Source organism: Cibotium barometz, chromosome 9, assembly GCF_041138505.1.
Source record: "Cibotium barometz isolate CiBa-2024 chromosome 9, ASM4113850v1, whole genome shotgun sequence".
Taxonomy (NCBI): domain Eukaryota; kingdom Viridiplantae; phylum Streptophyta; class Polypodiopsida; order Cyatheales; family Cibotiaceae; genus Cibotium; species Cibotium barometz.
The window spans coordinates 40,805,877-40,818,187 of NC_141054.1; the positions used below are offsets into that span (position 1 = coordinate 40,805,877).

The window sequence follows — 12,311 nt, forward strand, 5'->3', positions numbered from 1 at the left end:
GGTGGAAATACCCTTAGAGCGATAATACAGGGAGAGCACGCTCATGTCGATTGTAGCCATTTGGTCACAGAGACCTTTGATTTAGGTGAGAAACACCTCCACCATTTCACCTTTATTCAGCTTCTCTTACTGAAGCCGATTTTTTAGATTTTGAATCCTTGAGGGATTTGTGATCTTGCATTGGATCTGCAAGAAACCCCATGATTTTGTAGTTATGGGTACGTGTTGAACCATGGTCATCACGTTATCTTTCATGCTAGCACCTAGGCATCTCTATATATCACATGAGAAGGTAGCATAGGAGGCTAGATGGTTTAGAGATGGTTTAGAGATGGCTTAGATTAAATTAAGCACACTACCAAATAGGCTAGATGGTTTAGAGATGGCTTAGATTAAATTAAGCACACTACCAAATAGGCTATGTATTACACTGGACCATCATCTCATAACGGTCCACACGTGGAGTGGGTATTGTAAGGCCAAAATGGGGCACAAGATGAGCCTATATGTCTATGGGATGTGGGGTCGAGTCTATACTATGGATGGTAGCAAATGACAATGATTATAGACCTTTCTAGTCATATCATGGTTAGTGTGTGTATACAAGCCTATATAGATACATGACCAGTCCCTTCTCCACACATTTCATTAGTCTCATCACTCTAAGTTTACTCCCTAGTTCTTCTACTAGTATATATAGCCTCCGTCATCTTAGGAGTTCTAGATCAAACATCAAAGGTCCCTTCACAGGAGCACATGAGTGTGGGGCTATACCATCATCTATTGTACCACCCGTTAGTAATACAATATTCTTCTCTATCTCTATTATTGTGCAATTTTAGTTTTTAAAGTTTTGTTTTGTGAAAGATCCTACTTCTTGTGAGTGTTCTCTTGTATATACATTGTATCCTCTTACATGGCATCTGAGCTCTAGCTTAATACAAAACTTCTTTGTTGCTTATTATTGTCTAGAAGTCCCTTAGAGAAATGGTATCTTCTGCAAGACCCCACCCACACCACCATTCGATGTGATGATGGAAAGCTTAACGGCACCAACTATCCTCTCTAAAAGTTCAAGGCACACCCTCATTGTGTTGATGTTCATCATCTGCCACTAGCACCCAAGGGCAGATGGTAACAACATAAGGAATACAGATGGTAGCACAACCTATTGGTGCTAACCTTATCCAACCTTAGGGACGAAGGGATTCAAATGCTCTCTATTCCATCTTTCAAGCTACTCAACCGTGTCTATTCCTCGCAATGGGGGTTGGAGCTAGCTGGTGCTTGGACAATATAATATGAGGGTGGAGCATAGATATCCCCAACATCACCTGTGCTTTCTTTGTTACTTGCATTCCTTAATTTCTTGAGTAGTTATGCTTACTTTGACTCTTTGCTCCTTTTTTTGAGATTTACCCTTCATGGGGATTCAAGGCTATCACAATTTGGGGTACTCTATACCTCCAACATATGGCCCACTTGTTATGGCAAGGCTCAAGAATGTAGCTTTCTTAGGCATGGGCGGAAGAGGCAATGTCCAGTTCCCTCTATTGTGGTTATAGTTATGTCAACCATGGTGGTGAGTCCTTCCATGGAGCCGCTTGAAAGGATCACACCTATGATGATTAGCACGAATTTTGGGAACCTCATGTGCTGTAGTTAGCGGCGGAGGGTATGCCTCATGTGGGGTAATTAGTGAAGGGACCACAGCTATGATTAGCATGGCTTTTAGGAATCAGTTGGGTGCCTCATGTAGCTGACATGGAGGGTATATCCTCCTCTTTGGTTCTACAAAGCTTGCACTTTTAGAAGGAAGTGCCTTTAATCTTCTACTTGCCCTTGGATAAGGCTACAAGTGGTATGTGTGTGTCCTTGGGGGCTTTTGGCCTCCACTAGTACTAAGATTTCTTAGGCGTACGTGGTGGAGAGATTTGAGTCTTAAAGGGTGTGGACCCAGATTTGGTCCTTGCCCTCATAATACCCTTGGCCCTAAGCATGGCCTCTAGGACTTACCATCACTTTTGGTGTTGAGATTACTTCTGATGTTCCTCTGTTGTTGGGGTGAGAGGGATGGCACTAGTATCTTAGGGAGTGTAGGTGGGCCTTTTCTTCTTCTTGGTAGGGGTAGTGATTGGTACAAGTTTCCATAAGCTATTACCATTACCTTCATAATACCCATGTGCTTAAAGCAGTACACACTTAGACATCCACTTTTGACCTTCTTGATGATAGGCTTGAATGGTATGAGTCCTTTGGTGGCTATCCTTATAGGGACTTCCATTGAAGTGGAAATCCATATGGGGTAGCCACTGACTCAAATACCACTTAGTGGAAGTCGCTTAGGCTTGAACAGTTTGAGGTCCTTTGGTGGTTATCCCCATAGGGATTTCCACTAAAATGGTATCTGAGTTAGTAAAAGTGTCAGTAATGTTAGTAGTTATAGCAAGGGTACTTCCTCATCACATAGGCACTTCAGGATTGCAAGCGAGGCGATTCGCCCACAGGGATGCCTGGATTATCGCTGATCGTATGGTAAGGCAATGATAAAGGCTTCCCCTAGTTGTTTTGGAGAGACTTTCGAATAAATGGGGTGCCTTACCTTAACCTTTAGTTTTATAGAGGCTTTTGAAGTGCCTTGCCTTAACCTTTTGTTGAAGCATAGGCCTATATGGCATGGTCTCAATGGAGAGGTTTCCTTTAATAAAGACTACTATTGGCCATGGTTTTTGCAAAGCAAAATTCCCATGGGTTTTTCAGTGGCCGTGTCACAACCAGCTTCAAAATTACATTGGTTTTATCCATGTTCGTTGATATCATTTCTCTCAATATTGCTTGGTGATGATGTTGACTCTAGAACCACCATATCCAAGATTGATGTGGCTTGGAAGCCCTTGTATTTTACTGATAGTCATGCGTTAATATTGTCACTCTCAAATTAGTCAACCAACTTGTTCTCACAACCACTTTTGGGAAGTGCCTTGGGTTTTCTAACTTCTCATGTAGGCTCTTCTTGAGGATTCTAGCAACATTTTTCTTGCATGACTGCTCCTAGTGTCTTGTCCATCATCCAACCCTTTGGGTCCTTCCATAATCTTGAGCTTCCTCCAAGCAAGGTTCGATAAGGATGAGAGGAAGGTGGAAGTCACATCATGTCTCTTGGAGTCTAAACACCCTCATTTTTGTAACTATCCGAGCCCACAATGGTGTAAGGATGTGCACTGGCTCTTCCAAGTGTGAACTCTCACACAAACTATCCCCCAAAACCTTTGAGACAATGGTGTTGAAGCTCACATCATCGAATGGATCTTAGCCCGATTGTCAGTTCTCCTCTTTGGATAGTTCTTGGATTGTGGAAAGAACAAGTTCTTTCCACAATAAGAGAAATGTGAAGTTGGCATTAGGAATAGCTCCCCCACCTCCCTCCCCCCTGGCTCTTCCAAGTGTGAATTATCACACAAACCATCCCCCAAAACCTTTGAGACAATGGTGTTAAATCTCATGTCTAATTGATTCAAGCCCGATTGTGAGTTCTCCTTTTTTGGAAAGGTCTTGGATTGTGGAAAGAACAAGTTCATTCCACAATAAGAGAAATGTGAAGTTGGCATCAGGAATAACCCCCCAGCACCCTCCCCTCTATGTAGAGAGTGTGGACCTATCAAAATCTCACCCCTCTAATTGTTCTTGAGCAAGCTTCTAGCTTGCTCATTTCCTCAATGGGGTTGTGGTACTACTATGCCAACTTCTTTGGTAGGTTGTTTGGGTCAATAACTAACTTCATCTGGCTCAAAGGTGGGTTCTAGAACCATCTCCTCCTTAGACACACAATGCGAGTGTAGGTATCACACTCGATTAATGTAATCACCCTTGATTGACTCCTTGTCAGATTTACATGAAAGAGTTGATCCAAGGGATTCCAATAGGTCCCTTGTTAGGAAGACCCGATCATAAATGTTATTTTTAAGGCGTTAAAGTTTGCCTTATCCTCAGGTTTTAGGGATTGAAACCCCTACTCATCTTTACCTTCCATAGTGAGGTGAAGGCACTCACCTTTACTTGGTTTTTTGGTTGACCACATGTTTCACACATTTGGTCAGACATCATTTCCTACACATTTCACATATTTGGTCAAACATCATTTCCTTATGGGCAATGAGATCTCTAGGCTTGTTGGATTTTGATATGAGTTTAGCAATTTGAACTGGTTTTGCAACCTTGTTAGGTTGTCTCGATCGACGAAGATGCTACAAAAGTACAACTTCTAACCCCCCCCCCCTATTTCCCTTCCTATCCTAAGCATGTTAGGATCCAAATGTCTTGCTAGTGGTGTAAGAATTGGTGCAAGTTGAGGTGGATAGGCATAGGGATAGAGGTACAAATACAAAGTTGGGCACAGGCTAGAAGTGAATGCCTAACAAGGGTGCTAAAGTATTGTGGAGAAATATACATGGATGTTTGGAACATACTGTGAATAATAAGCTTCCCCCAGGGTTGAATCTTGCTCCAAAGCTTCCCACTCTGAGCCTTGCTCCTGGATGTACTCCTATAGAGCTTCCTGAACCTAGGTGTGATGCCTTGATGTTCCTATAGTTCATGTTGCTCTTATGCTCCAAATCTGAAGCTTCCGAAAGTATTTGTGCTAAAGAAGAAGGATTTCAAAGCTTGAATATACTTCCTCTTGCTTCTGATCCAAATTCTCAAGTTGTTCTCACCTGAAAGCCTCCTAGCCTAAAGCCAAAAATTCCTAGGGCAAAAGCTTCCAAGTTAGTGGAGCCAAAGGCTCATGATGAGATGACGATGCAAAAACAATGGTTGTGTCGTTGATTGTGATCAAGGGAGGAATGGGTCCTACCCTAAAAGGGTTGGAGCTTCCACCCCATGATCCGGGTCTACTAACCCTAGAATGGCAATGTCTAAGGATGCTCTCTAGGCTACTCTTGCGATGTGGCCTTCACTATGTAGTGCCAAGGGTAGATAATGATGTAATGATGAAATCTATGAGCCTAGAGATAAAAAGTCTACGTGTGGGAGTCGACGAGGAGTCTACTGCATGGGTCTCTAGTGGCTTGTAGTCCATAAAAGGCTTGGCCCTCTCTAGTTCCCAATGTCCAAACATGTTTTAATCTATTCTATATTAGTGTACACGAAAATATGGTGATCATCATGTATACATGTGCCTTATGCACACTTAATGTCAGTGTCTTTTCCTAGGTTGTGTTCCAACCCCAACCGATGGTATCTCATACAAGCATATCTCATACGGAGCATATCATGATCCTAGAGTGTGTCCCTTGATATCAATCACTTTCACACAAGTTTTTTGTAAAGGGTCAATCGTTCACATTGACTTTTGAAGCAACCTAAATAGTTTTGTTATGATATTAAAATCTGCAATATAAATTGAAAATAAGCACATAGTTTTGGAGGGTGGACCACGTCCAAAATAAAAGTTAGTGGAAGAGGATCTTTCAAATTGGGCCTAGGACTATGGTTGTTGTGACCTTTGAAAAAAAAAAGAATTAATTAGGACTAGTTCAAAGGGCGGCACACGAGTCACGACACGGTCTAACCTCGTATTGATCGGCAGGAGGGCGCACAACCCTGCGGGATGTGCATTGTGCCAGCTTGTTTGGAGCCACGAGAACGAACGGCCCTGCAACTTGAAGCCGCGTAGGTGTCCCGTGGACAGACGGCCCTGCAACTTGGAGCCACGATGGGATACGGCCCTGGCCACCACCTGCATTTTTAAAAATGCTGTGGAAGGACAAAAAGCGAAGCTTTGATCGGTTTCTGGGCGTCTTCTTCGATGGAGAACACAGCCATCGCCATCTCCATCGGCTTCACATAGTCACCCCCCTGTATAATATGTAACTGATAGCCATATGGAGAGATAGAGAGAGAGAGACACACACACACAGTGGGCTTTATCTGCAGTCATTGATCGATCTTCATTGCCATAGCCATAGCCATAGCTTGTTTATAGAGGAAGCCTCAGGACGGTACTCTTGTTTCTTCATCACCATAGCCATTGCTTGATCATTGAGGAATTCAATAGAGCAGCTTCCACCGTAACTTCACAGAGGATCTTCCACCATAGCTTTATCGAGGAAATTTTCCCCATAGCGATGACAGAAAGGAGCCGTAATTTCACTATAGGCGTAGCCATAGCCATATCTTCGCAGAGAGGAGCTACACTACATTCGTAGCGATAGCTTGTTTATCGAGCGAGGTTTCGCTCACTGACATTGTTCAAAAGAGGGGGTTTCACCGTAACCCTAACTTCACAGGGAGGAGGTTTCACCACAGATAGCGCCCATAGCTGCAACCTTTTCAGCTTCTGTCTGTATTTGCTATAGCCGTAGCCATAGCTTCAAAACGTGCCTGCAATGTAGAACTTTCTCTCTGTGTTGTTCCACCATGCTGCCTACCTTCTTCTTTCTCCTCCTCTTTCTTCTCTTTTACCCCTACCTTGTTCTTGCTACCCAACAATCCTACCCTTCCAGTGAACACACCACGGAATGCAAAACCTATTATGCAGACAACGCGGGCTATCTTTGTGAGCCCTCCACTCCAAGATGTGAAACCCTAGCTTATTTTCGTGTGCAGGCTGGCCCTTTCTCTACTCTTGACGCCATAGCCAAACAGCTTTTCAACACAACACCATCCTCCATAGCTGAAGCAAGCAGCCTCTCTTCTTCCAACCCAGACCTAAACCCTGGTGAGGGCCTCTACATCCCTTTTACATGCACCTGCAATGGCAATTTCTCATCACATAACATCACATACTCAATCATGCCAGAAGATATCCTTGTACAACTGGGCAATTCTACCTATGAGGGCTTGACCACATGCCAAGCTATGCAGGATGCAAACCCTGATTATCCTGTGACGAGCTTGGATGCTGGAGAAAAGCTTGTTTTTCCTCTCAGGTGTGCTTGCCCTTCTCGAGAGCAGAAGCTAAGAGGGATCAAGCTTCTTGTCACATATCCAGTAGGAACCTTTGCTGAGACAATCACATCAGTCACCAACAAGTTTGGAGTCATCCAGCGAGAGTTTTTAGCAGCAAACAACCTCTCCAATCCCTCATTGAAGCTCTTCCCTGCCACCACTGTCCTCCTCCCTTTCCTAGTAAAACCTACACTGCCTCCTAAAAGCTCCATGCCCTCTTTCAATACAGTTTCTTCACCTCCCACTAACAGACCCGATATAGATATCCACATAGCCATAGCCATAGCTATCCCAATTGGTGTTTTTGTACTTATCATCATAGGGGCTTCTTGCTTTGCAAAGAAGATAAAAAAGACAAGCCCAGTTGAAAAGAACATTGGCCAATCTTCATCCAAGCCTGCAATCGCTTTCAAAAACCACAAGCTTGAACGGGTCCTCTTTGAAGGTATGTCTGACTTTGCAACCAATGACAAGCTTGTCACATATGCCCTAGATGAGATAAAGCAGGCAACACAGGATTTTAGCACCTCTATGTGGATCAAAGGCACAGTATACAGAGGAATGATCAAAGGACGAGCTGTCGCTGTGAAGTACATGACAAGGAATGTGTCCCAAGAGCTCCAAATCCTGCAGAAAGTCCATCATGCAAATCTGGTATCACTATTGGGGGTTTGCATAGCCTCTCCAGAACAAACATATCTTGTTTATGAGTACGCAGAGAATGGATCATTGCATGATTGGCTCCATGGACATGCGTATAGTTTGGGCTCTGCAGGAAGCCCCTGCAGATTGACATGGAGCAATAGGCTACAAATTGCATTGGATGTTGCAACAGCTATGGAGTACATACATGATCATACATATCCAAGCTTTGTGCATAAGGATATCAATAGCAACAACATTTTGTTGGACTTAAAGTTGAGGGGCAAGATAGCCAATTTCGCATCGGCAAAACCGATTGAGGATATGGAGCCGGAGACAAGGCACATGGTGGGCACTGAAGGGTACATGGCACCTGAGTATGTGACCGAGGGGAGGGTATCACCAAAGATGGATGTGTATTCATTTGGTGTGGTATTGTTGGAGATGTTATCAGGGGAGGAGGCCATGGTGAGGGGTAAAATAGGCAAAGAGAAGTTCTTGTCAGAGGCAATTGGGTCTTTGTTAAGTGGCCCTGATGCAAAGGAGAGATTAAAAGCATGGATGGACTCTGCCTTTCACCATGCTGTACCTATGGACTGTGCTTATAGCTTGGCCATCCTTGCTAAGTCCTGTGTTGCTAATGACCCTGCAGCTCGCCCCAACTCTAGAGAGGTGGCCTTCACCCTCTCCAAATTGCTTGAAGTTTGCCTAGAGTGGGAACCTTCTGGTCCTTTAGAAAACTATACAGATCAGAACCCCCTTGAAGCCAGGTGATCAACAGCTTGGTAAGATCAACTGAATACAAAAGAAAATGATTAAGCAGGTAACCACAAAGACAATTTAATTGTCATTGTTTTTTTGTTTGAACAGAGCTGGAAATTATATTAAAGAAAAGAAAAGTCTGCTACAAGTATGACATTTTAAACAAAAGCAAGCTTTTTACATTGAGAAGCTTAACTCAAAACTTTTCATTAACTCAGGGTGCAGCTTGCATCTCAATGATGTCTAGAATATAACGGGACAGCTCTTCGTCCCGGGATGCCGCAGCCATAATTACTTTCTTTTTATGTACCGGTTCATCTTCTGTTTCCTGATAACCTTATCCGTGTCTTCATCTACATCATCCATTGTATCAACCAGCAGCTCATTGAGTTCTTCAATCTCAGCCAAAAGCATCTCAATGGTTTTCTGGAGAAGACTCCGAATCTGCATCAGCAAGCAGTCTTTCAGTCCTTGTACCATATCAATTTGTTTATTTGAAAAATGATTGAATTTCTATATATCCAGACACTCAACAGAAACACCGATCTGATCACATTCCACATTTTAGATGAACATCCATTGGCTTCCCCTGGTAACACCTCTTTCCAAGTGAGATCTTGAGGGTGAGTGGGATCAAACATTTTTTTAACACAGAGAACGCCGGTTGGATTTTCTAACAGCGCATAAACATATGGGGGATAGTTTCCCTCTCTTTGTTGCCGTTGTGACAGAGCCCATTACCTAACCCGAATAGAGCTACTTTATCATTGGTCCAAAGTGCATGGTGCAAAATAAGCCACATAAGACGACATTTTAGGCGGGACATGATTAGACCAGATGTTAGTAAACCTATATAATAGACATGATCAATTATCATTGTTGCTCTCCCTTTTTCTTTTTTGCCACTTTTTTCTTCTTAAATGCTTGGTGAATTTTCAATTTGACAAAACCTGCTAATGCACAAAGTAGTTGCAAAATTTTCATTTCCCAACAAAAAATGTCATGACTCAAGTCTGTGATTAATTAATTCTTTTTATTTTACCACTTTATTAAATGGTTGGCACTATTGATTAATATATACATGATTAATTCTATCAAGAATTTTTTAAAACCTTATATTTGTATGTTTGTAGTCGTCAAATTTTTATCAAAAACTACCATTTACAACAAGTCCTTTTTTTTAAACTACTAACACATCCCTAATACTCCCAATCTCTATTAAGTAGATCACATATTAGATCCCACCTCTCATCCTCCCATACAAAAGAAGACATCTCACAAGATATGTGGTAACCTAATTGCATACAAGCCACCAACAAAGTGTCAGAAGTGCAACCCTTGGGAGTCTGCTCTTCAAAGTAGTCGCCCTTAGTTTAAACTTTCACCACTTGTCTTTTGCCCAAATGGTTTTCAATTAAGGCCAAGAACGTATCCGCTGGTATACAAAATATTAGATCAATGCCTCCTTCCCCATCAGTTAGTCTCCTAGTACCGAGTCTCCCCAAAATCCTTTGACCCCCAAGCTCCCATCCATCCAATGGCCTATCCTACCCCAAAACCCTCTAAATGTAGAACAATCCCAAAAAGCATTCTTGCCATATTCAATTGCTGATTTGCATATCTAAGACATACTCTACATAAATCTAGGATTATCAGTTTGACTGAGGAGGACAACTTTGGCATGGAAAGATGGGGGTGTGAAGTCATTTAGAAGGGATAGATCATCAAACACTTAGGGGTGCCTTTTGGGGTTGGAGTAACTAACAAGGATCTGACCAATTGGGCTATTGAAAGATTCTATGGAAAGCTAAAGAAATGGGAAGGGATCAGAGTTCCATTTCATGATAGAGTGGCCATTATTAACATAGTCCTTAACGCCTACATTATATTTCGTTGTCCTATTGTAGAATTTAGAAAGTGCCATTGGAAAAAAATTATGGCCCCAACCAGAGAATTCATCTGGAGAAATTGTAATGAAGGCATCTGCATGGCTGGTTTGGGATAAAGTTAGCTTGCCCAAAAAGGTGGGAGGATTGGGGATCCTTCATTTGCCTACTTATGCTAAGGCTAGAGTTGTAGCTAGCCTATCTAAATGTCTTCAATAGGAAGGAATCTGGACTAGGATGCTCAGAGAGGTGGTGAAAGAAAAGAAGTCTGGGATTGCTCATAGGTGGGCTGGAAAGAGCTACATCAGATTAGAACGGGATTTGAAATACAACAGAGTGAGCTACATATATAAATTCTGTGTTTGAAGAGGTGAGAAAGGCTGGATCTCTACTACTTACAATGGACCTGTAGGATGCATGATTGGGCCTGGTTCAATGGATAAAACTAGATAAAATAACTACCAAGGCAGTATATGAGGAAATAAGTAAGAGTGAGATTAATGTGAGATACTATAACAAAATCTGGAAAGTGATATGGTGCTTTAGTACTTGGATGAAGAGATGGAGTCTAATATGGGAACTGCATATTCCAGTAATATGGGAACTACAGATTCTAGTAAAAGCTCGGACCTTTCTATGGAGAGTATGTATGTTGGCTTTACCTCTTGGGTTCAAACTGCTTCAAAGGAATTTCATTACAAGAACTAGCCTCGTGGGTTTTATCATAGTTCTCAACTCTCCTTTTACAAGAACTAGCCTTACAGAGGCTAGTTCATGGTTCTTGACTCTCATAGTTACAAGAATTACCCTCGCATGCTAGTTCTTGTAACAATGAGTTATATATCATAGTTCCCAACTCTTACACATAAATGAGCACACACACCAGAGACCTCCTTATCTTGGTTTCAACAAGTTTGGGTATTCTATCCTTGTGTGGTTAGCACAATCAACTCACCTTTAGGGTCTAGACGTGGTTAGCCCATGTTGTCTCTTCCCAACTTAACTCTACCATTGTTGTTGGGCTCTACTAATGGTGTCATTGTCGGTGACTCTTTTCCCTTTATGATCTCCTTTGATGGCACTACACTAAATGGTGCCTCTAATGGTGTCCCTTTAGTGAGGACATCCCCATAAAGTTATCACATCATCGAAGTCAATCGTGCTTTGATTTGACAACACACCTCAAAGGAAATATGCTTTTCCAAATACGAGACATGATGTAATGGCAAAACACTCCGACAACATGGCTCAAAGGGCTCAATCTTTTATGCGTACAAGACATAATGATCATGGATTCTCTCTAAAGTCTTCCACAGAACCCACGACTCAAAGGGATTATGATTTTTCCAAGTACAAGATGTTATGCATTAGCTTAACACTTCGATAGCATAGCTCAAAGGGATTAATCTTTCCTGGGTACAATGCATAATACAACATTGGATCATGGATTCTCTCTAAAAATCTTTCACAAAAACTATCTTTGTCTGCACAACATGACTATGTGTGGTATCTACACTCACATCGTGTGAGTGTAGATACCATGTGTGTAAGTGTAGAAATCTTCCAGTCAGCATCATCTCATCAAAGAACTTATCTTTGTTCACATAGTGTGAATATAGATATCACACTCACCGTGGATTGACTCCTCAAATTGTCATATTATAAAGTTTATCCAAGTGATTCAATTAGGTCCCTTGTCATGAATACCCTATCATGAAGGTTGTTTTCAAGGCATTAAGTTTGCCTTATCCTCAAGTTTTAGTGATTGAAACCACTGGTGGTCAGATTTATCTTCCATAATGAAGCCAAAGGCACCCACCTTTACTTAGTCATCTCTTGGCTGATTGCACGTTTGACTCATTTAGCTAAAAATATCTTAATGATTAATGGGATCTCTAGTCTTGTTGATTTTCGACATGAGTTTAGCAATCTAACATGGTTTAACCTTGTCAGGTTATCTTGGAGCTGCTATAAGTACATAACCCCCTCCCTATTTCCATTGATATCCTAATCATGTCAAGAGTTTTCACATCTTGCTAGTGGTGTAAGAATTGGTGCATGTTGAGGTGGTTA

The 12,311-nt window shown here is 42.0% G+C and overlaps 1 protein-coding gene across 1 annotated transcript; it reads left to right on the forward strand.

Annotated features, from left to right (window-relative positions):
* Positions 1–5,354: 5,354 nt before the first annotated feature.
* On the forward strand, positions 5,355–8,794 carry LOC147635583 (protein LYK5-like). Its single transcript, XM_086802933.1, has 2 exons — positions 5,355–8,413; positions 8,571–8,794. The coding sequence occupies exon 1, from the start codon at positions 6,418–6,420 to the stop codon at positions 8,362–8,364; it is 1,947 nt and encodes a 648-aa protein (XP_086659059.1). The 5' UTR covers positions 5,355–6,417; the 3' UTR covers positions 8,365–8,413; positions 8,571–8,794.
* The last annotated feature ends 3,517 nt before the right edge of the window (positions 8,795–12,311 follow it).